The sequence below is a fragment of the Danio aesculapii genome, chromosome 14, assembly GCF_903798145.1.
Source record: "Danio aesculapii chromosome 14, fDanAes4.1, whole genome shotgun sequence".
In the NCBI taxonomy this organism is placed as follows: domain Eukaryota; kingdom Metazoa; phylum Chordata; class Actinopteri; order Cypriniformes; family Danionidae; genus Danio; species Danio aesculapii.
This window is the reverse complement of record NC_079448.1, coordinates 26,807,069-26,834,972: the sequence shown is the minus strand read 5'-3', so window position 1 is coordinate 26,834,972 and position 27,904 is coordinate 26,807,069. Positions and strand designations below refer to the sequence as shown.

The window sequence follows — 27,904 nt, the reverse complement described above, 5'->3', positions numbered from 1 at the left end:
CGTGTGTGTGAGAGGAGAACGTGTGTGTGTGAGAGGAGAACGCGTGTGTGTGAGAGGAGAACGTGTGTGTGAGAGGAGAACGTGTGTGTGAGAGGAGAACGTGTGTGTGAGAGGAGAACACGTGTGTGAGAGGAGAACACGTGTGTGAGAGGAGAACACGTGTGTGAGAGGAGAACACGTGTGTGTGTGAGAGGAGAACGTGTGTGTGTGAGAGGAGAACGTGTGTGTGTGAGAGGAGAACACGTGTGTGTGTGTGAGAGGAGAACACGTGTGTGTGTGTGAGAGGAGAACACGTGTGTGTGAGAGGAGAACATGTGTGTGTGTGTGTGAGAGGAGAACGTGTGTGTGTGTGAGAGGAGAACGTGTGTGTGTGAGAGGAGAACGTGTGTGTGTGAGAGGAGAACGTGTGTGTGTGAGAGGAGAACGTGTGTGTGTGAGAGGAGAACGTGTGTGTAAGAGGAGAACGTGTGTGTGTGTGTGTGTGTGTGTGAGAGGAGAACGTGTGTGTGTGAGAGGAGAACGTGTGTGTGAGAGGAGAACGTGTGTGTGTGTGTGAGAGGAGAACGTGTGTGTGTGTGTGAGAGGAGAACGTGTGTGTGAGAGGAGAACGTGTGTGTGAGAGGAGAACACGTGTGTGTGAGAGGAGAACGTGTGTGTGTGAGAGGAGAACGTGTGTGTGTGTGTGAGAGGAGAACGTGTGTGTGTGTGAGAGGAGAACGTGTGTGTGTGAGAGGAGAACGTGTGTGTAAGAGGAGAACGTGTGTGTGTGTGTGAGAGGAGAACAAGTGTGTGTGAGAGGAGAACGTGTGTGTGAGAGGAGAACGTGTGTGTGTGAGAGGAGAACACGCGTGTGTGTGTGTGAGAGGAGAACACGTGTGTGTGTGTGTGAGAGGAGAACGTGTGTGTGAGAGGAGAACGTGTGTGTGTGAGGAGAACGTGTGTGTGAGAGGAGAACGTGTGTGTGTGAGAGGAGAACACGCGTGTGTGTGTGTGAGAGGAGAACACGTGTGTGTGTGTGTGAGAGGAGAACGTGTGTGTGAGAGGAGAACGTGTGTGTGTGAGGAGAACGTGTGTGTGAGAGGAGAACGTGTGTGTGTATGAGAGAGGAGAACGTGTGTGTGTGAGAGGAGAACACGCGTGTGTGTGTGAGAGGAGAACACGTGTGTGTGTGTGAGAGGAGAACGTGTGTGTGAGAGGAGAACGTGTGTGTGTGAGGAGAACGTGTGTGTGAGAAGAGAACGTGTGTGTGTGTGAGAGGAGAACGTGTGTGTGTGTGAGAGGAGAATGTGTGTGTGAGTGAGAGGAGAATGTGTGTGTGAGAGGAGAACGTGTGTGTGTGAGAGGAGAACGTGTGTGTGTGAGAGGAGAACGTGTGTGTGTGAGAGGAGAACGTGTGTGTGAGAGGAGAACGTGTGTGTGTGAGAGAGGAGAACGTGTGTGTGTGAGAGGAGAACGTGTGTGTGTGTGTGTGTGAGGAGAACGTGTGTGTGTGAGAGGAGAACGTGTGTGTGTGAGAGGAGAACGTGTGTGTGAGAGGAGAACGTGTGTGTGTGAGAGGAGAACGTGTGTGTGTGAGAGGAGAACGTGTGTGTAAGAGGAGAACGTGTGTGTGTGTGTGTGTGTGTGTGTGTGTGTGTGTGTGTGTGTGAGAGGAGAACGTGTGTGTGTGAGAGGAGAACGTGTGTGTGAGAGGAGAACGTGTGTGTGTGTGTGAGAGGAGAACGTGTGTGTGTGTGTGTGAGAGGAGAACGTGTGTGTGAGAGGAGAACGTGTGTGTGAGAGGAGAACACGTGTGTGTGAGAGGAGAACGTGTGTGTGTGAGAGGAGAATGTGTGTGTGTGTGTGAGAGGAGAACGTGTGTGTGTGTGTGTGAGAGGAGAACGTGTGTGTGTGTGAGAGGAGAACGTGTGTGTGTGAGAGGAGAACGTGTGTGTAAGAGGAGAACGTGTGTGTGTGTGTGAGAGGAGAACGTGTGTGTGTGAGAGGAGAACGTGTGTGTGAGAGGAGAACGTGTGTGTGTGAGAGGAGAACACGCGTGTGTGTGTGTGAGAGGAGAACACGTGTGTGTGTGTGTGAGAGGAGAACGTGTGTGTGAGAGGAGAACGTGTGTGTGTGAGGAGAACGTGTGTGTGAGAGGAGAACGTGTGTGTGTGTGAGAGAGGAGAACGTGTGTGTGAGAGGAGAACGTGTGTGTGTGAGGAGAACGTGTGTGTGAGAAGAGAACGTGTGTGTGTGTGAGAGGAGAACGTGTGTGTGTGTGAGAGGAGAATGTGTGTGTGAGTGAGAGGAGAATGTGTGTGTGAGAGGAGAACGTGTGTGTGAGAAGAGAACGTGTGTGTGTGAGAGGAGAACGTGTGTGTGTGAGAGGAGAACGTGTGTGTGTGAGAGGAGAACGTGTGTGTGAGAGGAGAACGTGTGTGTGTGAGAGAGGAGAACGTGTGTGTGTGAGAGGAGAACGTGTGTGTGTGTGTGAGAGGAGAACGTGTGTGTGAGAGGAGAACACGTGTGTGTGTGAGGAGAACGTGTGTGTGTGAGAGGAGAACGTGTGTGTGTGAGAGGAGAACGTGTGTGTGAGAGGAGAACGTGTGTGTGAGAGGAGAACGTGTGTGTGAGAGGAGAACGTGTGTGTGTGAGAGGAGAACGTGTGTGTAAGAGGAGAACGTGTGTGTGTGTGTGTGTGTGTGTGAGAGGAGAACGTGTGTGTGTGAGAGGAGAACGTGTGTGTGAGAGGAGAACGTGTGTGTGTGTGTGAGAGGAGAACGTGTGTGTGTGTGTGAGAGGAGAACGTGTGTGTGAGAGGAGAACGTGTGTGTGAGAGGAGAACACGTGTGTGTGAGAGGAGAACGTGTGTGTGTGAGAGGAGAACGTGTGTGTGTGTGTGAGAGGAGAACGTGTGTGTGTGAGAGGAGAACGTGTGTGTGAGAGGAGAACGTGTGTGTGTGAGAGGAGAACACGCGTGTGTGTGTGTGAGAGGAGAACACGTGTGTGTGTGTGTGAGAGGAGAACGTGTGTGTGAGAGGAGAACGTGTGTGTGTGAGGAGAACGTGTGTGTGAGAGGAGAACGTGTGTGTGTGTGAGAGAGGAGAACGTGTGTGTGAGAGGAGAACGTGTGTGTGTGAGGAGAACGTGTGTGTGAGAAGAGAACGTGTGTGTGTGTGAGAGGAGAACGTGTGTGTGTGTGAGAGGAGAATGTGTGTGTGAGTGAGAGGAGAATGTGTGTGTGAGAGGAGAACGTGTGTGTGAGAAGAGAACGTGTGTGTGTGTGAGAGGAGAACGTGTGTGTGTGAGAGGAGAACGTGTGTGTGTGAGAGGAGAACGTGTGTGTGAGAGGAGAACGTGTGTGTGTGAGAGAGGAGAACGTGTGTGTGTGAGAGAGGAGAACGTGTGTGTGTGTGTGAGAGGAGAACGTGTGTGTGAGAGGAGAACACGTGTGTGTGTGAGGAGAACGTGTGTGTGTGAGAGGAGAACGTGTGTGTGTGAGAGGAGAACGTGTGTGTGAGAGGAGAACGTGTGTGTGAGAGGAGAACGTGTGTGTGAGAGGAGAACGTGTGTGTGAGAGGAGAACGTGTGTGTGTGAGAGGAGAACGTGTGTGTAAGAGGAGAACGTGTGTGTGTGTGTGTGTGTGTGTGAGAGGAGAACGTGTGTGTGTGAGAGGAGAACGTGTGTGTGAGAGGAGAACGTGTGTGTGTGTGTGAGAGGAGAACGTGTGTGTGTGTGTGAGAGGAGAACGTGTGTGTGAGAGGAGAACGTGTGTGTGAGAGGAGAACACGTGTGTGTGAGAGGAGAACGTGTGTGTGTGAGAGGAGAACGTGTGTGTGTGTGTGAGAGGAGAACGTGTGTGTGTGTGAGAGGAGAATGTGTGTGTGTGAGAGGAGAACGTGTGTGTAAGAGGAGAACGTGTGTGTGTGTGTGAGAGGAGAACGTGTGTGTGTGAGAGGAGAACGTGTGTGTGAGAGGAGAACGTGTGTGTGTGAGAGGAGAACACGCGTGTGTGTGTGTGAGAGGAGAACACGTGTGTGTGTGTGTGAGAGGAGAACGTGTGTGTGAGAGGAGAACGTGTGTGTGTGAGGAGAACGTGTGTGTGAGAGGAGAACGTGTGTGTGTGTGAGAGAGGAGAACGTGTGTGTGTGAGAGGAGAACACGCGTGTGTGTGTGAGAGGAGAACACGTGTGTGTGTGTGAGAGGAGAACGTGTGTGTGAGAGGAGAACGTGTGTGTGTGAGGAGAACGTGTGTGTGAGAAGAGAACGTGTGTGTGTGTGAGAGGAGAACGTGTGTGTGTGTGAGAGGAGAATGTGTGTGTGAGTGAGAGGAGAATGTGTGTGTGAGAGGAGAACGTGTGTGTGAGAAGAGAACGTGTGTGTGTGAGAGGAGAACGTGTGTGTGTGAGAGGAGAACGTGTGTGTGTGAGAGGAGAACGTGTGTGTGAGAGGAGAACGTGTGTGTGTGAGAGAGGAGAACGTGTGTGTGTGAGAGGAGAACGTGTGTGTGTGTGTGAGAGGAGAACACGTGTGTGTGTGTGTGTGTGTGTGTGAGGAGAACGTGTGTGTGAGAGGAGAACGTGTGTGTGAGAGGAGAACGTGTGTGTGAGAGGAGAACGTGTGTGTGAGAGGAGAATACGTGTGTGTGAGAAGAGAACGTGGGTGTAAGAGGAGAATACAAGAATACCTGTGTGTGAGAGGAGAACACATGTGTGTGTGTGTGTGTGTGTGAGAGTGCCAGAATGAATTATGGCTTGCACGGCCCCTCATATGCATCTGCAACATATAAAAATGAATTTACTTACAAAGCAGGTCTTGAAGAAAGCAGAAGGATCATCGCCCAAGATGACCGGCAGTCCCCGAAGACAAAGGCATCTGACGTCTGTTGGCTCAGTTGTCTAGACGATAGTGAACATTGAATAAAACACTTTATAAGGACACTGACTGTAATTTACAAGAAATGACAAGAAGAGATTAAGGAAAAAAACAAAACGGAAATAGGAGATAAAATTATGAGAATAGAGAATGCAGAGGTAAAAAAATGTGTAGAAAATGAATAGAAGAGGGGAGAAATAGAGAAGAGAAAAGAGGTGGGGGTGGGGGGGGGGGGGGGAGAAAAATTAGACAAGAAACAAAAAGGATAAGGAGGAAAAGCTGCATAGGAAAACAGGACTGATGTAGGTATGTTAAATTACCTTTGTCTGGCGTAAAAGTTCAGCCAAAAGCTGACCAGTAAGTCCTTTTTTCTTTTTGAAGAGGTCCATGAGGCTTGGAGACAAATGGTCAAGTGCATCCAAGAAGTTTTCTCTGAGATTTTTCCCTACCACTCTGCTAAATTCATAATAAACCTGAAACATGGCAAACAATGCATTAGTCAATGTTCACACTGTTTAATCTGACACACTCAACACTACATGATATGTAGAAACTTAACACAAACCTGATTTTCTGTAAAAAGAGCTGGCCAACGATGCACCACCTGGCTGATGGCAGGCTTCTCGTTGACAATCTCCTTTCTGCGAAAAGCAAACGTCACATCCATCTCTTTCTTAACCAGGGATTCCATTGGCTTTGTCTTCATCATTTCATTGACCAGAACCTCACGAGCTACTTCCATGTTCTGGTCATTCATCCCCTCTGGAAAATCAGGCAGGAAATTTATTTCCCCTTTCTTTGGCTTCTTGATCTGTGTGTTGGGAGGATCGCCATTTGTAGTGCCACTTCCTCGCTTGCCACCATTGACAGTAACATCAAGTCGACCCAGCTGCCGCATTTTGGTTCTATAATTACCCATTTTAAACTTAAGGCTATTTTTCCAACCGTTCCAGCCAGAGGGTGACCCGGTTTCTTTAAGGCATGGGTGTGTTTGCACTAAAGCCTTAGCAACAGTCTCAAAATCTTCCTTCGTTGGGTATGCTTTAAATGCATACATGGTCTCAGCCAATTTCTCGAGTATGTCATGCTTTAGTTCTTTTGTGACTTTAAGAAAGCTTGCATCCCTGAGATAATGCAGGTTACCTTGGCGTAGTCTATACTCTACATCGACTTGAAATTTAGGAATTTCAAATACCTCTGGCCACTGAGAACTTCTATCCAAAGAGATGGACAGGATCTCAGTGTCTGCTTGGCTGCTTGTGTCACTACATAATTCAGAACCTCCAGGGACTGGTACAAGCTCAATGATAGGGATGATTTTGATGGTTGGTTTATCTGGGAGCTCAGACAAGTCTGTGAGGTTGCATAATTCATTGTTAAATTCAGGATCTTGGTACTGTAAGGTAAAATTGTAATTTGTTTGGAGAGTGCCTTTAAGCCAGCTGATCAAATCTTCAAGTATGTATGGTCGAGGGTTCATTGTCATCTTTCTTATATCTCCCTCAGAGACGATAACTCGCATTGTTAATTTCTGTTCCATGGCCATCTGGGGGAAAAAAAAAATGACAGACAGCTGTTTAGCAAAGTACAAATCGTCTCAGTGTCACCATAAGCTCTCCTTGCACACTGTATGCTGATAATGGGAGGACATCATTTAAATCTGACATCTTCAACACACACATAGAAGTAACACTATCACAATGAAGTTGGTAAGATCTCAAATGCTCCCTGTACCATGCGGCCAATTTGTGACAGACAAATAGAATCTCTACATTAACTGCAACTATCTTGTGAATCTGGACGAATGCAGGGAGACCAGAACATGACCCAGAAGACAGTATCATGCCTGGTTGATACTTGATTCCATCTACACTGACAGATGCCGCTTCAAGCACCGACTCTGGTGTTGTAAAGTTTTGAGCAATTGCTGTCTGCACACTGTGAGGGAAGGTGGCAAGCAAAACAGGAGTTACCTTTGACATCTCAACTGATGGTCTGAAAAATGAGCTACAATCGAGATGGTAACTGACTGCCTTCTGGTGTCTTGTAGCAAGTGTCATGGCAACATTTTTAAAGTTCTGAGCAGTGCGAATTACCCTCTTAAAGAATTTATGCTTCCCCTCGAACCGCATTGTCCAAACCTCAGACAGGGGACCAAATTTCCTTACCAGCTGAGGATAATGTTCCACAAAGTGATGTTTTGGCCTTAAACGAAACTCTGGAAATGTTGCCTGCAATAAGCGCCTGTGCTCTGCTATCTTACAGTCCAGAAAGTTAAGTGTCTCTTCTGTATGCGTTGGTGCTACAGCTAGCTCAGTAATATCTTTAAGCAGCATGAGAATTTCCCAAGTGTTGTCACCTTCAGGGACACAATGACCAATAAGAAATGGAAGGAGCCTTATGAGACACCAGTTCTCATGGCCATTTCCACCAATGGTCCCTTTACTGGAAAATCCCTTTCCAATAACCTGAGGTCGATCTGTTTTGTCACTAAATGAGTACTTGAAATACCTGATGGCCTGATTCAGCATATCTAGGGTGAAATAAGTCTTGCCTATCAGGTCTGTAAGGCAAAGGGACAATTCAACTGGAACAATACCTTCCAAAATATCATGCAAGATGTCAGGAGGGTACCCACTGACCACATGAAAGTGCTCAAGATTCTCAGTTAAAGGACATGCTCCTTTCACACCATAAGCTCGAGTCATTCCTGGGTTCTCTCTGATCTCTTGCACCTGCCTGTCATGGGACTCTTTGTCTCGGAGCTGAAAGAAACCAGAACATACCTCTTGTTGTTGAGTGTCTCTACTGCTTGCCACGCAGAATCTGCAGAACTTGTCGACAGTAAAACTCTCCAGGAAACCTGCAAGAGAGTGGGCAGCAAGATTGTCAGCTGCAACATACAAGACTGTACCTTTCACACTTGCACCTAGTTGCTCCAGGTAAACGCCATTCTGCTCCAATAATTTTAGATCATAGATCAGAGGTTGGAAAACCTTTGCATAACCACACTCCTTGACTGTGGAGGTATTGCACAGTAGAGCAAGTTGGATAGAGCTGAGGGTTGACCGATATTTTGAAGGTATGTTTGCAATAACCCAGTATACTGCACACATCTTGTGTTTTAGCTTTGATGTTCCAAGAGGATTGGCGACTTCAAAGTCATCAATGTAAAGTACAAGAGCAATTGTAAACTCATCTTTTGCAAGAAATGGATTTTCAGTAAAGTATTGCCCATCAGCATATGATCTGAATTCCTGAGGGACATGTACTTTCTCTGACATAGCTTTGTCTAAAACATCAGTTTTGTTAAGCAACTTCTGTAGCATAGGAACAATGGGAACATATGCAAGAGTTTTTTTGCCTTTCTCCACAACATATTCAATTGGATTTACCAGTGGAAACTCTCTACGCACATAGGCTGCTCTTTTTTTGGCAGTTCCTAAAGGTCCATCTTTGGAACAATGTGTCATCATGTTACTTTCTGACACAGCACTGATAATCTCTTTAATAACAGTCTCATCCATGTCAGCACAATATTTGTTTAATATGCCCCTGACTCTGTGTTGTACAAGTGGTTGTGAGAGCTTATTGATTTGACAGAGCTGCTCTATCACATCTTGCACTGAACTCTCTGGTATGTGTAAAACAGTGTGCATCTTTAGTAGTAAAGATGCCAAGTTGTGCTGAAGCTGTTTTTCTAAATCGTGCAGATCAGATTCAGTTACCTCATTCAACTCTTCTGTGTCCTCAATATCACCAGCATCTGACATCTGCTCTTGTGAAGCATTACTGTCATGGCTTATAATATTGTCACCAACAATTTCTGATTTAAACCTCTTTGAGATCTGTTTTTTGTGTACTTTACTCTTGTGTGCTTTGAAGGTGGAGTAAACACTGCTTTCAAAATTACAGTCTTCATAAGGGCATCTGACTTTATGATTTACTTTTAGATGTGCACGATGTAGATGAGTGAAAAAGTCACTCTCTGAACAAGACTCTGTAAATCCACAGGACAGACAACTAAACTTAGTTGGTATACTTTGTTGCTGATTTGGAGTTTTTGGGTGAATGCGGGATAGGTGAACTTTTAGTGCATTTAATGATTTAAATGTGCACAGACATTTCTGATGTAAACAAGGAAAAGGCTCGGTTCTGGTATAACCTCCGTGTTTTAGCCTGTAATGTTTAAACAATTGTGCTCTTTTTTCACAGCTAAAAGGACAATACTTGCACTTCCAAATCATTATTTAATCTGTCTTTAGACTTAACTCTATCAATTTCTCCTTATTTTCCCTGCAAATGAGCAAACATTAACAACATTTACCTTACGAAACACTGACATCACATTTATTATTTTGCTTGTTTACGGCGAATTAGCTTTAATATAGGGCATTTTTAGTCACATACACATCTTAAGATACACATATTCGCTTACGTTGTCTTAAAGAAACTTACCAGATAATAGGCCTTGGTAAACCGCGTAAAACAGCTGCACGTGTTCCCGCGATCTTCTTGGAAAAAAAACGCCGCTTGCAGCCGGCCGGGTGAAAGCCTAAAGGCAGTGAAACAGGTTAAAATCGTGTTTTACTGCACGCAATCAGCAACTATCTAGCGTTAACGCTAACCGTTAACCGTCAGTTTAAACATACACCTGCTCCTCTGTGCTCCTCTATAAATGGCGCGTAAAGACGCTGATCTAGGATCAGTTTATTGTATGGAGCGCGTCTGTCAGTTAGCGCTTATACATGCATTCACTGGTTCAGAGGTAGCATATGAAAGGCGACGATCGACGCACAGTAATGTAAAGAAAGTGGGATAGAATGGTAAAATACGGGAGAATTTCGGCAAAAACGGGAGGGTGTACATGAGTGAAGTGAACAGGAAGTGTTTGTGGAGAAACAGTTTTGCGAGGGAACGCAAAACTTTGCGAGAGAACGCAAAAACTTAGAAATATATATTTTCCTCCCACCCATTTTTTCCTTTCACCCATTTTTTTTTCACCCAACCAATTTTTTTCTCCTCCACTACGTCCTTTCCAGGGTTCCGTAATACCCCTCCCCTCACAGCTAAATAAACATTATACAGATAAGATAGCCAGTGTCTAAAAATGTCCGTCGAAATGGCGAAATTTTAAATGAGGTTTTTACAACTCTCGGAGTTAAACTCACCTTCCAGTTCTTTGCCAGCAGTGCCTGAATCCACACAACCACAACCAAAGGCAGAAACCGTCGACTCGGTGCGTGGCTGAAATCAATTTTACATACACACTGCTACCTTAAGCAACTGCTCATTACTCTGTTAATAAGACAGTTGTCACAACTGGGAAAAAGAGGTGTGGTCTGTTCAATAACTTTTCAATTTAAGTTTATTGTACTTCAAATTATTTGCGCATTGGACTATGCCAACAAATTAGTAGAATATACTTAAAATTATAAAGTGATATCATCAAACTTTTTTGTTTTAGTGTATTATGCTTAAATATTTAAGTAGAAACTAAATCCGGGCTAACATGTTCTGTCATGTTTACTGTTCCTGGATTTTCATAAAATATGAAAATAAAATAAAAATGTTATTTTAAATTGTAAATATTTCACAAAGGTACAGTCTTTTTTATGTATTTTTATCAGACACCTGCACTAAACGCAGCATTTTAAAGCAGAGAGACTTTTTTGAAAAACAATCAAACAAAAATATTAAACACCCAAAATAATTGGAACATTATATATTATGTCCTTATAAATCCATTCATGTAATATCTGACAGATTAATTATTAGAATAATAGCATAGATTGAACAATTATGGTTGTTACGAGTAGTTGTAGTGTGTATGAAATATTTCTCTCTTGCTCTCACGTTCTCAATTATTCACAGGTGCAGCGGATTATGGCGGATCATGATTAGCACTTGGATTGGCGGTGACCGTAATTAAACACAAGAGAACATGGATTCCTCGGCTCCCCACTCTCTCTCGATTTCCTGCTCATTATTCTTTGTGAAGATGTTGTTATTTGAACGATGAAAACAAGGGATTGTTGCTGATGTCTGTTGTTGGCGTTTTGTGAGATGCCGATGTGAGGTTGTACATTCTAATCGGAAAAAACCCAGTTTTCTGTCTACCTGTCTGGCCTGGAGCATGGTAGGGAGGTCTGGTGCCTTCTGTTTATTATTTTCGTTTTCTCCTGTGTTGTTAGTAGGAAGGTAAGTTTTCTGTATTTTATTTTATTTCTTTTTCCAGGGAAGTTTTTTCTAATTTAGTTAGTTTGCTTCATTGTCATTTATTTTGGTTTAACCCCTCCCAATGTTATTTTGCACCTTAGTTTCATTTTCTAGTTAATTCTGAGTGGTTTGTGTTTTGGTTTTTATTTTGGGGAGAGAGAGCGCAGGGGCACCAGGCATTATAATTTTGATCCCTGTTATCTTGTTACATTTTGGTTAAACTTATTTTTGATTAAGGTTTTTTAATTTAACTCATAACATGGTTGTTGATCCACTGTAATTTGCATTTAAATAAATGAAATGCAGATGTTCAGAGAACAAATAACCACACAATAGAAAACAATAACCACAGCACCCAGCATACTTTTGCTAAGTGTTCATAATGGATAAACTGATGCATAACATATGAAGGCTAATCCATATCAAGATTAATGAATGGCATCAAGTTGCGAATTCATTCCAGAACTGTCCACAGCCAATATTAAACCACAGTGAGGGGACAAACCATCTCTTATGAAGACATCTCCACCAGGCAACAGACAATAGTGCATCTCTGTTTAGGAACTGACCTGCACAATGGGACCATTGAGCTCATCTTGAACACTCCGACACAGGCTCTCCATCCTCCACGAACCCTCCAGCACAGAGGTCTCTGCCCACTTCCAGAAGTCACCAGCCTCCAAATAACTGTGTGGGAGCTGCAAGCAGACAGAGAGCAATTCATAAACACTGCCAGCCTACAAAAAGCTAAATTCAATCACTTTTCCAACCACATGTCTGCTGCTGTCGTTCAATGGTGGATTATTGCACAAAATGCCCAACAGTTTGAGAAACTGAAAGGTATTTAAGTGTAACTGAAGTCATGAGGATAACTAACTAGATGACCTGGAAAGTGAATGGTTTATTCCCCAAAATCTAAAGAAACTGAAACAGATAAAACAAGGGTGCACTTCTACCGTAATATTCCTATGCTAAAAAACACGCAATGTCTTATATACAGTGGGTACGGAAAGTGTCCCCTTGAATTTTTCACTCTTTGTTATATTGCTGACATTTGCTGAAATCATTCAAGTTCATTTTCCTCATTAATGTACACACAGCACCCCATATTGACAAAAAAAACACAGAATTGTTGACATTTTTGCAGATTTATCAAAAAAGAAAAACTGAATTATTACATAGTTGTAAGTATTCAGAGCCTTTGATGTGACTAGGCATGGGATGATAACCGTTTTCAAGATATACCGTGGTTTGGAAAAGTCAAGGTTTTAAAACCGCCGAAATTTTCTGTAATACCGTTCCTAAGATATGAGTAAGATTTTTTTTTATTTCATTTTTTATTGTTGTTTTTTAGGACAACAGTATCTTCAGCAGAAAAAATATCCAAAGATGCCATTTTAAATTGTAAAGAAATTTGTTTTTGAAACTAATGAAGACAGCAGAAGTCTAATGTCTAATTATTTAGCCTGACATGTTTACTGCTCCAAAATATCATAAATCTTTCAAAACACAAATTATATTGTTTTCAAAGGGGAAACAACCTGTTATCCTGACATTTAAAAGAACATATTTTAGAGCAGTAATCACAATACTGTGAAACCGTGATGTTTTATCCAAGGTTATCATACCATCAGAATCTTATACCAGCCCATGCCTAGTTGTGACACTCATATATGTAACTCGGGTCCTGTCCATTTCTTCAGATCATCCCTGAGATGGTTCTACACCTTCATTTGAGTCCAGCTGTGTTTGATTATACTGATTGGACTTGATTAGGAAAGCCACACACCAACTCACTTCTGTTTATATAAGACCTTACAGTTCACAATGCATGTCAGAGCAAACGAGAATCATGAGGTCAAAAAAACTGCCTGAAAAGCTCAGAGACATAATTGTGGCAAGGCACAGATCTGGCCATGGTTACAAAAAAATACTGCTGCACTTAAGGCTCTTAAGAGCACAGTGGCCTCCATAATCCTTAAATGGAAGACGTTTGGATGACCAGAACCCTTCCTAGAGCTGGCCATTCAGCCAAACTGAGATGTCAGGGGAGAAGAGCCATGGTGAGAGAGGTAAAGAAGAACCCAAAGACCACTGTGGTTGAGCTCCAGAGATACAGTCGGGAGATGGGAGAAAGTTGTAGAAAAGTCAGCCATCACTTCAGCCCTCCGCCAGTTGGGGCTTTATGGCAAAGTGTCCTGACACATGAAAGCCTGCATGGAGTTTCCTAAAAAAAAAAAAAACCTGCACCTAAAGGACTCCAAGATGCTGAGTTATAAGATTCTCTGGTCTGATGAGACCAAGACAGAATGTTTTGGCCTTAATTCTAAGCGGTATGTGTGGAGAAAACCAGACACTGCTCATCACCTATTCAATACAGTCCCAACAGTGAAGCATGGTGGTGGCAGCATCATGCTTTGGGGGTGTTTTTCAACTGCAGGGACAGGATGACTGGTAGCAATCGAGGGAAAGATAAATGCGGTTCAGTACAGGGATGTAGGTATTTAGGATGAAAACCTTCTCCAGAGTGCTCAGGACCTCAGACTGGGCCAAAGGTTTACCTTCCAACAAGACAATGACCCTAATTACACCGCTAATATAATGATGGTGTGGCTTCACAACAACTCTTTGACTGTTCTTCAATGGCCCAGCCAGAGCCCTGACTTAAACCCAATTGAGCATCTCAGTCTGGAGGGATCTAAAAATGGCTGTCCACCAACATTTACCATCCAACCTGACAGAACTGGAGAGGATCTGTAAAGAGGAATGGCAGAGGATCCCCAAATCCAGGTGTGAAAAACTTGTTGCATCTTTCCCAAAAAGACTCATGGCTGTACTGGATCAAAATGGTGCTTCCACTAAATACTTAGGACCAGGGCTTTACATTAACACCCGCCAACCCGCCCAATGAAGACAGACACTCCCACTAGCCACTTTGGCTGGTTGAAAATAATTTTCCCAGATAATAATTCTTAAACGCAGGGTTCGACAATAAGGATGGTCCAATATGCATGCAAAGGCGATCTTAGAATTGAGAAGCAACACGACTGACAAAAATAACTGTGTTCGCGCTAGCAATAGAAAGGAGGTAAATACCGAATGAGAGGATAATCACTCGCACTAACAGCTGAGGTGATTCGCGCGACTGTTTATACCGTGTGCACGCTCCAGTTTTCATTCGTGACGCAACTGTGTCTATAAACACAACTGCTGCGATTGGTTTGCTTTCAAATAGACTAGACAAATGTTTTGAACATGCACCCACAGTCTTGCTGCTTTCAAGATTTCCAGAGTTGACTTATTGTAAGCAGTGCCAGCCACTTTCGGTTTAACCATTCTTTGAACAGATTATTTATGGGTCTTACCCATGTGTGTGATCATCCTTTCATTATCATACGGTATGTTTTTACCTGCTTTCTTTTGCATTAATATGGTTTAATTATGATTTTTTTACAAAAACATTGCTTTAATGGGAGATTAACTCCCCATTTATGTGTAGTTAACTGGTAATCTGGGACCTTTAGCCTGGACAGATTACTGTGCATATGTTTTGTTAAATAAAAAGTATAGTATACAGCTATATTTGGCTTGTTTTGACACATTTAAAATTTGTGGCTAAGAAATAATTAATTGTTTATGTTTGGTGTGGTCAGAGATAACTTTGGTAAATCCTTCATTTTGAGCTCTGAATATTATGTGAAATAAAAACTAATGGTAATACTATGAAACCATCACCCATTTGCTCATAAACATTGAGCAAGCTCATACAAGACAAACAAAAAAAAGTGAAATGAATGCGGAGGCATGTGAAGATAACGCAAAATCTATATCAAGTAATATTAGCATGTCAAAGTCATATTTATGTGTATAAAATATATTTTCTCAACAATAAAATTGTGGCTAGTGAAAATGGCGAGTGGCTAGTAATGTTGCAAAACCACTAGTCACAGTGGCTGGTGATCAAAAAAAGTTAATGTCAAGCCCTGCTTAGGACCATGTGATATTTCAGTTTTTCTTTTTTAATAAATCTGCAAAAATGTCAACAATTATGAGTTTTTCTGTCAATATGAGTTGCTCTGTGTACATTAATGAGGAAAAAAATAACTACAATGACTTTAGCAAACATCACAATAGTATCACAAAGAGTGCAATGCAATATCACAAAGAGTGAAAAAGAGTCCTCTACACATTTACAAGTACTGGGATGCAACATATATAGTTTAGACATAAATATTGTATACAGTAGTGATCAAAATATACCAGTAGCTTTCTCAGTAGCTGATGAAAAGATACTGTTACAAAAAATGTTTTTGTCAGTGGATCGTTTGTTCAAAAGATTTGTTAAAAAGTGCTGACTCAATTGAAACATATCGCTAAGAGTGAGACACTAAAAGATTAAATCAAACTGATTTACCCCTGTCAAATCTACAAAGTAAAGCTAGTCTTTGATCAGTAGTCTTTTTTCATAAATCTAAAAAAATTATAACTGCAACATGAAATAAAAATTACAACTATTAATGTATCCTGAATTGAGGAGCTCTACTTTAAAGTAGTTAGGCCATTAGTAACTAGCCATTGTAAAAATTTAATAATCACTTGGTTATCTCTAAACCACACTGGAAAAAAAAAAAAAAGTACCTGATGGGTAAAGCTGGTGGCCAGTTGCTCCATATCAGCGGCCAGGTCTCTCTGGAGGACGCTGAAGGCCTCTAAAGCGTCCCAGAGGAGCTGCAGGGCTTTCCCATTAAACTGCGGCAGCTCGTTCAGCAGCAAAGTGTTCATGGTCTTATAAGTGTTAGCTATGGCTTGCTCCTCAAAAGTCAGGTTACTCTTCTCCTCGATTAGCTCATAGTCCAGTAGCTTATCTTGACGTTTGCGAATCAGGTTACGCGGTCCTGCCATCAGTTCCCGAAGCGAGCTCAGCGGCTTAAAGACCAGAGTCTTCAAACGCTTCTCCTAAAAGGTGGAGTTAAATAAATATACAAAGTAGATTCAGATGGCAAAGTACTTGATAGTTTATTTAAATGAACAGCTGACAACTGAACTATGATATAATATGAAGTGTAGCATATGGAGCCTTACTGCATAAACTAGTGTTTAAATGTGAACCATAAAATATATTTCTGTGACTATTCCAGCCATAATTTCCATAGCTGGTAAACAGTTTAACAATCTTCAGGAGATTTGTAACTCGTGTGGCGTTTCTGCAGCAGTTTTGGTTCCATGAGAGTTAGACATTGATGAATGGAGGAAACTAGTGGTGAATGCAACCACAGTAAAGGAATATTGTATCATGACAAATGCTGTGACAAACACTGGTGTTCCTGATTTTAGTCAGCGACAGAATATTTAATTTGACATGCACAAATGTAAGGCAGTGAAGAATAGAGGTGCAGTGTGATTCAGAGTGCTGCAGGAATGAGTCCTAAAGCTCAAAAATAAGAAATAATTTTGCATTTCTGTGTCAAAAATTCAATGCTTGTGTCCTTGGACCATACAACCAATCTACAACCAAGTATTTTATTTAGCAATATAGGCAGTACAATGTATGGGTCAAAAATATTGATGTTTCTTTTATGCCAAAAATATAGGTTATTAAGTAAATAAATGTTTAGATTTTTTTTTTTTAACCCTGAGATTCTAGATTTTCAAATCATAGCAACCATAGCTAGGAGGTCTGTCAAGCTTTCGAGTGAGGGAAACAAGCCAAAGCGTTGTGCATATTGATTGTGCAAATCTGATACCCAGTATCCTAAAAGTTTGGACAGGGTGGTGGATTTTTTTCCCCCTTTCCAAAGCCTAAAACCCAAGGGGAGAAATGACAAGCTGTGTGAGGGACCGTAAAAGTAGCACAATTTAGTAATATTTCCTTCTATTTCAAGCTACGAATATTTGTTTTATGTATCAACATAAAACAAAGATATAATAACAAAAAGAAGCACTTGTGATCAATATACTTCACCCGTAGCTGTTTTTCAGTAATTTATATCCCTCATGTCCATATCAGAGCTACAATCCACTGATGTTTTCATCTTTCTTTCTATGGATGAATTATGTAGAATGGTCCAAGCGTGTTTCCTCATCAGTTAATAACACTATATTTCATTGCAGAACAATAGTGTATCAGGCTTTTTGGCTAAAAAAAGAGAAATCAAGGTTTAACTTGTTATTATTAGGTTATTTTTTAATTTTTACCTATCCTGCTGTACATGAACTAAGCTGTTGAATGGTCAGCGTATGTGGCGGCTAGGCTTTCGCTTCAGTTTTGATTAAGTTATTTTCTAATCGGTTGCGTATTATGTCGTGAATATACCCCTGTAATGCATACTGCAGTCCTTTTATGTCTGGCTTTCTCACCTGTTCTCCAAAAATGACTAATTATATCCCAAGCAATGTCTGACATTGGCGCATAAATATTGTAATAGACGTGCCAGGTACAAAAGCTTGACAGGCCTAACAACAGTAACTAAGGAGACCGGGGCCTAGCGAAGGGTCAATTATTGCTCTATCCTAACAATACAGAACCATGCCTCAATGGAAAGCTTATTTATCAGATTTTAACAGACACATAAATCTCAAATTCAGAAAAATCACACTTATGATCGGTTTTGTTGCCCAGGGTCATACACACAAACCTTATTTTGTTAATAGCTTGACATATGGTGTGCGAGTCTTTGGTTGACCTAAGCTCGCTACATAATACATCACAAATAACCCACTTATGATTTAGGGTTTTATGTGTCTAGACAGTTCATCACAAGAGGGTATAAGGGATTAAAGAAGCCAACAAGGAGACAAAATGTCATCAAAGCAAACAGGAAAACTCACTTACCCAACAGTCTGCTTTCAAAGCCTTGTGCTAAATATGCTCAACTGTGTTCTTGCAAACTATTTTTAAAGTCATGTGACTGTAGTCTAGCTTAACTTAAAACCTTAAAACCTAAAACCTAGTTTTAAAATCAGTCTTGAGTTGCACAGTTATATTGTCAAAAAATATATTGTATAGGCCAAAAATCTTTAAGAAATTAAGCAAGGATAATACTTCATGAAAGATATTTTGGAAATTTTCTACTGTAAATATATCAAAACTCATTTTTTGATTAATATTATGCATTGCCAAGCACTTAATTTAGACACCTTTAAAGGTGATTTTTCTCAGTATTTAGATTTTTTGAAGCTTCAGATTCCAGATTTTCTATCCTAACAAACCAAACATCAATGGAAAGCTTATTTTTTCAGAAATAAAAAGAGCACACTTATGACCAGTATTGTGGTCAAGGGTCACAAATTGTAATAATCAGCTAAAGGTCTTACATATGAGGGGTATATCCACTGTCTGAGCGCCACTGTGATTTCTTTAGAGAACAAGGCGGTTTTCTCCCCTTCAAGATCAAGATCTGCTTCCTCTGGTCTGCAGCTGAGGAACCTCTGTACACAGAAACAGCTCAGAAGGTTAAATAAACCTTTACAAACACTGCAAGCACACATAGCCATCATCTGAACTTCACAATCTTCAATAACCCCATCCATCAGCCCTGGGATCAACCCTTCTGCAGATTTTCCTTTTATTCACCAGCTGGAATAACAGTGAAAAACATTTCAGAAGTTGATCCATGGGCGTACTGGGTTCATACAGTGGGAACACCAAAACAAATTAGACTGGCTCTTTGTCTAGGTTTAACTGCAGTCCTTATTTGAAAGAATTGTAAATCCAAACCTGTAAATGGTGGAGATAGGTCTCCAGGTTATCATGAAGCTCTGAGACGCCCCTTTCCAGGACAAAGAAAAAGCCAGCGAGGGCATCGAATTCTTCATCCTTTAACTGCAATGGAATTGAATTACAAAGCCTGAATTAAAAGGACAGTTGACCCCAAAAATTAAAATTCTCTCATCATTTATTGTTCTATACTATACTGTGTTTTTTGGTCTGTTTTGAAAACTGTTAGGGTGCTTTCACACCTGTGGTTTGGTTCATTTGGTTGGACCAAGGGCAACAAATGATACATTGTAGCATTTTTCTGCCATTTTTGGGTCCTTTTCATACCACACTGATTGTTTTTGTCCGAACCAGTTGAAAATAACCAAAATGCAGTCATGTGACATCATTTATTGGCCAGATGTTATTGAACGTATTTCATAAACTGCTTTTAGATTGGTCAGAATTAACATGCGGGAAAATGCCAATGAAACTCCCGCAAGTAAACAAACTGGCAGACACAAAATGTCACTTTTTACTATGGAGGGACGACTGCACTGGCTGACTGTATCCCTGGTCATGGTATACTATATAGTTTGTATACATCACTTTAGACAAACTATACATTTCGAGAATGGAGCACGGCTGTGGCTGGAAAACAATGGTTCAATGCACTGCAAACGGCGAAGGCGCATCGCAAGTCACTTCAGGAGGAGGCATGAATTAATTTAGTCATCTTTCGGAAATATTACCAATGATCCATCAGGTAATGCTTCTCCCTCTCTCTCTAGGTTTAAAATCATTAATAAACCCCTGTCAACAAATATTTTTTCTCCTCATCCCATAATGCACAGCACATTGGACTATGGCAGCTGGATTGGTCGCATTATTTTTTGCGGTTGGGTCTGTTCTAGTTCGAATCATGTTCTCACCCCAAACGAACCACTCCAGGGTTTGTTTGAAATCATACTGAGAATTCTTCAAGGAGGTCTCAGTACGCTTTTTTGGTCCACTTTTGGTGCGCACTCAAGTGCAATTGCTACATTTACGCCTGCCTAAACAAACCGCACCAAGATGGAAAACGAACTCTAGTGCAATTCAACCAAACTAAATAAGGCAAACCCTTAGAAACCTATAACCACTGACTTCGATATTAGGATAAAAAATAGTATGGAAGTCAAGGTTTATCGGTTTCCAACATTTTTTCATATTTCTTCTTCTGTGTCCAACACAACCAAAAAATACTCTCAATCTAGTTTGTAACTAGTAGAGGGTGAGTAAATAATTTCATTTTAGGTGAACTATCGCTTTAACTTTTAAAAAAGGCAATGGTGTCTTAGGTTTTAGGAAAACAATGGGGTTCTTTCAACAAGTTAAACATTTAAATGCCTTTGTGTACACAAAGTATTGTTCTTCTATGTATAATATAACTGTACGTCAGTTACCTTTGGCACCATTCCAGTTTCATGCTTTATATACTGGCTGAACCGGGCCGTCTTCTTAGCAATGCTGTGGCCACTCAACCGATTGAGCTTGTCCTTGATGGTCAGGTTTTCAGTCTTCTTGTACTTGTCAGCTGTGGTAGTCAAGAGAATGACAATAATTACTCATGTTTATGTGATGCTGTTCTGAATAAATTGGTGTACTTGTGTTCAGCCAGCGTTTGCGTGATAAATTGCGAGCATGCTCTCTCACCCACTTCACGGAAGCGTTTGTATTCATTGATCCTGCAGTTGATCTGGATGGCCGTGTGAGCGGTGTGCTCCAGTTCGGGGTAGGCAGGGTGTTGGGGGTCTGTGTGTTTCTGAATGGTCTGGAAAAGCAGGGGGTAACGGGCGATTCTCTGAACCGGCATTACCAGGAAGAAGCTCAGAGTGGACGCATTCACATCAGGACTGAAGACAGACAAGATCAGGGGTCAAAAATGAAAGAAATGCTGGGTAATAGACTGGTGTGTTTTTCTAAGAAGTCATTCTTCTCTCAACAGGGTTGGAGATGTATACATCCTCTGTTGATTGTTGTTGGACTTACGCAGAGGATTTGATGATTCTGACCATCTCCATCCATAGGGCCTCTTTCTGTTTGTAGCTGTTTTCCAGAGCGGTGATGTTGTTGTAGTTGGCAAGATACTCCTTATAAGCCATTTCAATATCTTGAGACAGACTCAAGAAAGAGTCACCTGAGAAATAGAGTAAGATACTTTAGAATTTAAATTTTAGAACTGACCATTCAATAGTTTAGGGGTCAGTAACCTTAGAGTTTGTTTATTTATTGCCATATCAGCAACTCATGGCTATTTCATGGCTAGATTAATAAATAATCTTATTAATTATTAAACTACAACAATATAATTTTAATATAACAACACCACCACAATCAACAACAACTATGTAATTTTAACATAACGACACCACCACTACCACGATTTATCATTCTCTACCACTCCTGAACTGATGTGATGCTTAATATCATGTCGTATAAGTGTGCGGTTATTTATTTCAACCCATTAAATTGGCTTTCCTGCACCTCTACCGTATATAAGAGTGACCACAATGTCCCAACATAAATTTAGCTGTATTGAAACAGGATTTCCCATGTTATATTTATCCTCTTTTATTTTATTATTATAATTTTTTTATATCAGTTCTAAGTTCAGTTCAAGTTTTAATCCATCAATGTGCTTTGATTAAAAAAAACAAACTTAAAATTTCACATTCTAATAAAATGTGTTTTATAGAAAGAGAGGCTTGACAGGGATTACACATTGGTGGTACATTATTCTTCCGCAAATAAAAATGTGTCAACCTAGATTGGCCAATTTAACATCTGGTATAAACCTGGTCTATAGTCAGCATCTGGTATAAACCTGGTATAAAGTCTGTTCATGCCTGGTCTCAAAAATAAAATTCTTACACCTTTAACAACTTTAAATTCCAGTATTTTAAGCACTTTCAAGGTGCATTTTTTGCTTTTTCAGTACCTAACATCCATGGTAAATTACGTTTATATATGCTGTATGTACTTTTTCACATTTAAATCCATTGTGTTATTTCAAAAAATAGAACTTGATATTTTAACTTAAATTGTTAAACACTTTGGAGCATAGATTTATTGGGATAATTAACCCAAAAATGGTAAAAAAAAAAAAAAAAAACTTCAGTTATTGGATCTTTTTAAGTTTGGTCTCTTTCTACTTTTCTCTCTTTCTACTCTTTCTAAAGTTGATATCTCAAAAAAATGAGCTCACAGTCTGATTTTGTTTGGGTGTAGTACTAAACATTTATGACCAGTCGTTTATGATATTTCATGTGCATTGCTATTCAAAATTCTGAGTCTGAGAATATTCTTGCTGCAAACTATGGACTGTTCCTATGTCAACTGTTTTGAAAATCAGTCACCAAATATGGAAACCATAGTTTGTAAGCTTTCATCAATATTACTTTTTATTATTGTCAATATTACTTTAGGTTAGGACTAACACGCGCATGCGGTAAACATTTTGCAATGAAAACTGGTCACACGGTAACAATTTTATGCAAATATATTTTGAGCTCACATAGATAAAGTTTTATGTGCATATGCAACCAAAATGGTCACAATTTCGAGCCCTACAAATTCAAGCAGGTTCAAGCACTTTGTCCAAAATCCAAGCACTTTTCTAGCCTTGAAAACACTAAAAAAATCAAGCATTTTCCAGGATTTCCTGCACCCATACGAACCCGGAGTATAAACTTGAATTACTCTAATGCACTTTAGGTCAGTAACCTTTTAAAATAATATTAAATTGATACTGTTGTTTAGTAAGGACACATAAAAAAGTAATAGTAAATAATTTCTAATGTTACAAACAATATCTACTTCTAATAAAGGTTATTCTTTTGAACCGAATTTTCATTAAAGAATCACAGGGGGAAAAATTATAATTAAAAAAAATATGATTTTTTTAAGCAGAACATTTAAATATTAGAACGATTTCTCAATCATTGAAGACTACAGTGACAATGCTGAAAGTTTCATTGGGATAAAATTTATTTTTTTCTACTGAGAATTTATTTTAAAAGTTCATTTAAAACTGCGCTAAAAATTTCCCAATTCTATAACATGATTTGCTCTTCAGTGTTTGTACTTTCAGCAGTGAAAATTAAACCACACTGGACTGAACCAAACTGAACTTAAACTCTGAAAACTGGACTGACACAGTTTCAATTTTCTAAGCTGCTTTGACACAACATGACTATGTTTTTGTACTATATATCTGAATTGGTGAGATTAAAAAAAAAAATCAACAAGCAAACAAACATTACAAGTCTTTCACACTTTTAAACAGTAATAAAGTATGGTCAAATAACAATCTCCAAAAACAACATTAGCTAATTTACACAGAACATTCCTACCCTAAAACATCATCAATCTAATCTTGAAATACAAGTTCAGAAATTCTTCGTCGGTGAGCTCAAGGGTGCAAAATATTTTCATTCCTGAGTAAGCACATGAAAACTGAGAAAATGTGAACCAGAAATTCCGGTCTATCCGGATGTACTCACACAATATTTCCAGATATTTTGGGTCACTGTGATGCATCTGTGCCTGATCTAGAAGACTCAGGAGTCTACTGGAAACATCCATAACTTCATCTATGTGCTGAAACATGTTTTCCAGGTTTGCTGGAGGAGGCTGCAAGGGACATAATGATTGATGGTATTATTAAAGCTTGTTTACCTATTATGGCTATAAAAGTCAAATATTAGAGACCCATGAACTGCTCCAAATGCACTGCTGCTAAAGTAATGTTTTTTGCATTGTTGTTTACAATACATTACAAACTGCACTGAAATGTTTTTATAGTATGAATACGAAGGCAAGGCAAGGCATGTTTATTAATTTAGCACATTTCATACACATTGGTAATTCAAAGTGCTTTACATAAACAGGAATAAAAGAGACAAGTATAAGAAAATAAAAACAAAGAATAAAAATGATTAAAAACGAAAGAAAGAAAAGAATGAAAAAGAAAAGAAAGACATAATAGTGCGATCTGTCGGACGTGTTCACAGTGCTCATTCAGTAAAGGCACAGCTAAACAGATGTGTTTTCAGTCTTGATTTGAATGTGCCTAATGTTGGAGCACATCTGATCATTTCTGGAAGCTGATTCCAGCAGCAGGGGCGTAGTAGCTGAAAGCCGATTCACCCTGCTTTGACTAAACTCTTAGAATTTCTAGTTTATTTGATCCTAATGATCTGAGTGATCTGTTAGGTTTGTATTCTGTGAGCATATCTGTAATGTATTGAGGTCATGTAAATGGAGTGGAGAGATGGAGCACTGATGTACCAACAGACATCCTGTATTGGAACGGCCAAGCACCTAATGAGAAAGGACTGAAGAGAATGAGAAATACTGCATTCATTTAAAAAAAAAGTGAACAATTATTAAGCTCCTTTTATTCTGTACTTCTGTGATTCTCTCATGTATTCAACACTGAACAGCAGCATTGCTTGCAGCACTAACCAAGGATAAGCACCACCTATAGACAGAGAGTGAGCTTGCATAGGCATACAGAGCAAAGAATTTTTCAGTGATTCCTTTATATTTTTTCTTCAGGAGAAATCTTTTTTTTTTCTTTTAGTTTGGCTGGGATAAAAGCAGTTTTTACATTCTTTTTCAGTTGGCTACAGATGAAGCTACTGTTGTTCAATGACTTGTCTAACATTCAAAATACTTGAATTCCTAGTTAATTAACCTAATAACTAGGGCCAGTCAGAATCTGCGGACGTTTTTTGCTATTTCTGCTAAGAATTTTGGTAAATATCTGCGGATTTCTGCAGAATTATTTTGGGAGTATCATAATTAAAACCTTAATATGTGAAATAAAAAATAATATCTTTTTAACTTTTATTTAATGTTTAAAATGCAAATCCAATTAGATTCACTTTTTTCTTTGGTAAACAAAGCAAGTCTCTCATATAATACATCTACTAAAAGACAAAAAAAAGTACTGTACAAACTGTATTGTAAATAAATCAGGTGAACATTTTCATATTAATGATGGGTTAAAAATCTGTGGAATTCTGCTCGCACAGATTCCATGTGGGCCTACTAATAACCTAGTTAAGCCTTTAATATGTAAGTTGAATAGTAGTATCAGGAAATATAACTAGTAAAATATTATGTATTGTCATTAGAATTAAAAATTCTCTTTGTTAAACAGCACTTGGGAAATATTTGGTAATTGGAAAAGAACTACAATTTCACTGGAAGGCTAATGATTTGGTCTTCAAATGCATGTTTTTACATAGCATAAACAGCTAAAATCAAATCATCATGTTTACTTTATATTGAGTTTTAAAACAACAAAAAACTTTTTAAAAAATCTTAAATCAATTCAGAATTGGCAATTTTTTTATATAAATACATAAAAAACAAACAAACAATCAAATAAATAAATAAATAAATAAATAAATAAAATGTCATTCAGAATTGGCCATGAAAAAACTAAATCCTTCCATCACTATGAAATCTGTCAGACGTTAACTGTAGTTCAACTGAAACTTGTCTACCTGTAGTTTCTGCAGGTTGCTGTTTATGGTGACCGTGCAGATCTGCAGATGTTTCAGGTAGTTCTTCTCCGTATGCACCATCTCCTCTATAGCCATGAGCTGCCTCTGAGCGGCTCTCTCTCTGGCTGCTGCCTCTTCTGCTGCAGCCCGTGCCTTCCTCTCCTCTTCATTCTCTTCTTCCTCTGCAAGCTCTTCTAACGTGTCGTCCATCTCTTTAGCCCCTTCCTTCTCCCTTCTCTCTCTCAGCGTTACATTTGCTTTCAGGGAATTTGCCATGAGACGGTCTAAAATGAATAAAGATTAAACAGTTTTTAGATTTCCAAATTAAAAAAAAATTTGAAAAGACTGAGTTTTTACAAGTACTTCAAACAACATTGTGTCATATGTCCTTGGAGAAAATGACATATTGTTATTGCTATTTTCTATAATTAATGGTTTTAGCGTCTAAAACTTACAACTTGTATAATGCAATTAATGCCTAACAAATAAAACGTCTGCAAATACCCACAAAAAGCTAAATTATTTGTTTATTGAATTTACTGTAATTTTCAGTTTTAATAACTTCAATAATAATAATAATACTAATAATAATTATTATTATTTAAATTTTTTACATAGTAAAATATTAAATTACAAGTTTTCATTTAAAATTGTATTAATTATGTGAAGTGCTTTCCTTAATAGTACCATTTAGCTTTAACTTACATTTTAGTACTTAAAACATTTGATTTAGTTATCATGGTGACATTTCTAATTTTGGATGAAGTTTGGGTTTTACTATCTAGTATTTTAAATTAATTTTATCCTATTATTTATCCTTAAATATTTTATATTTATTTATTTATATATATTTTTTTATAGTTTTAGTTGAAAAAGACATTACTCGCTTGATTAAGGAAAAAAAAACTCTGTAGATCCATATTTATGTTTGTACATATGCATGTTTCACTTTGTCACTGAACATTTGAAAAATGTGAAGTCAAATACTCAAGTCAAAATGAAAATGAATAACTTCCGTTTTCTTTGTAGCTGCAATTAGTGGTCAGCGTAAACGCTCCTTAAGAATGCTATTTGTACTGCAAGTACCCACCCTAAGCTTAATCACACACACACACACAAAATAGCTTAAATGAATCATCAATCAAGACTATTACATTACATACAGAAAGCAGACTCTGCTGTCAAACATATAAGGACCACCCATAAAGAGCGGAGTGCCCTGTATTGTCATCTATCAAGAGGGGGTAAAACACCATGTGTCTAAAGACCCCCATGCTTCCAAAAGATCCTGAAAAGACAGCTTCTGACTGCAGTTACAACTCATTTCATTATAAAACAACCATTAGAGTGATATTTTTGAAGGCTAACATGAAATTTTGATGTTAATTTACTGTATTAGCCTGATAACATCTATTTGCACCTTTTTTTTTTATTTATGCCAGCCAGATGTAGTTTTTTCTTCTATTAAACACCAAAAAAAAAAAAAGGTTTAGCAAATCCAATTAGATCTACTTATTTGGTAAACAAAGCAAGTCTCTCATATATCTACCAAAAGACAAAAAATATTACTTTACAAACTGTATTGTAAATAAATCATATGAACCTTTTCATATTTGTTAATAATATTACTGAAATTAATTAAAAAACTGAATAAATATAAATGTACACACATTTACACAGGTAAATAAATAGACTCGATAGGCTAACAATAAGCAGAAATCTGCAGATTTCTGCGCACGCAGATTCTATGTGGGCCTACCTATGGCTCTTGATGACATGTTGAGGTTTTACAAAGTGAAACGATTGGTCTATGCAAGAAACTGAACATTATTTCTTAAATTATTACATTTAACAGCCTCTGCAAATTGTTCTGAGCATATTCTCAACAATCATCTTCCAAAATAAGCACAGGTATAGATCATTATGACAAACAGTAAAACACAAATGTCCACCTTCTCCACTGTAAACAATGAGCATCAGCTCACAGTGCTGCGCATATGTTATCATCATTCATCCTTATGAAACATATCATTACGCGTCAATATGCTTTACATTTCAGATGGTCATTAACTACTTTTTTATAATGTTCAGTTAGTCAATATATCGTCAGGAACCTCTAATATTAAATCTGGTGAACTCTCGAATTGCCAGTTGCCACTGACTAACATTTTATGCATCACCAAGGACTCTTTCTGCTTTATTGAGAACAAAAAGTAATTTTTATCTTGGGTAATGGAGATTTTTAATTTAATTTTGGGTGAACAATCCCTTTAGAATCATACAGACCAACAGACTGAAACTAACTTAAGAAAAAACTTGGGTCAAAGTCTGACAAGGCAAACTTTATGATATTTGAGCAGTCATTTAAAAGATAAGGAAACATATATCATCAACCCCACATTTCTAGCTACACTCACAGTCATCTTTAACCACATAAAAATACATTGCAAGTGCATACTGCATCCGTAGGCATTAACAACAAGCTTGTAGCAAGTGTTCAAGGCCGGCACACTCAAAGCGAAAACCACAAAGTCAGCATGTAGCACAGAGAGCATACGCTCACTCTCTAACACGAGT

At 39.3% G+C, this 27,904-nt stretch overlaps 1 protein-coding gene across 3 annotated transcripts in view; it reads right to left on the bottom strand.

The window, feature by feature from the left end:
- The window catches only part of arhgef37 (Rho guanine nucleotide exchange factor (GEF) 37), a 284,253-nt gene that overhangs the window by 251,718 nt on the left and 4,631 nt on the right, over nucleotides 1-27,904 (bottom strand). For all 3 annotated transcript variants that reach the window (XM_056471988.1, XM_056471985.1, XM_056471986.1), the window contains exons 2-10: nucleotides 25,328-25,611; nucleotides 23,315-23,444; nucleotides 20,802-20,949; nucleotides 20,466-20,665; nucleotides 20,216-20,346; nucleotides 18,792-18,896; nucleotides 18,389-18,502; nucleotides 15,713-16,030; nucleotides 11,644-11,772 (exon numbers count right to left, since the gene is read on the bottom strand). In XM_056471988.1, coding sequence (XP_056327963.1) covers nucleotides 11,644-11,772; nucleotides 15,713-16,030; nucleotides 18,389-18,502; nucleotides 18,792-18,896; nucleotides 20,216-20,346; nucleotides 20,466-20,665; nucleotides 20,802-20,949; nucleotides 23,315-23,444; nucleotides 25,328-25,603 — 1,551 coding nt within the window. In that variant the 5' untranslated portion in view covers nucleotides 25,604-25,611. The remainder of the gene's footprint in view (nucleotides 1-11,643; nucleotides 11,773-15,712; nucleotides 16,031-18,388; nucleotides 18,503-18,791; nucleotides 18,897-20,215; nucleotides 20,347-20,465; nucleotides 20,666-20,801; nucleotides 20,950-23,314; nucleotides 23,445-25,327; nucleotides 25,612-27,904) is intronic.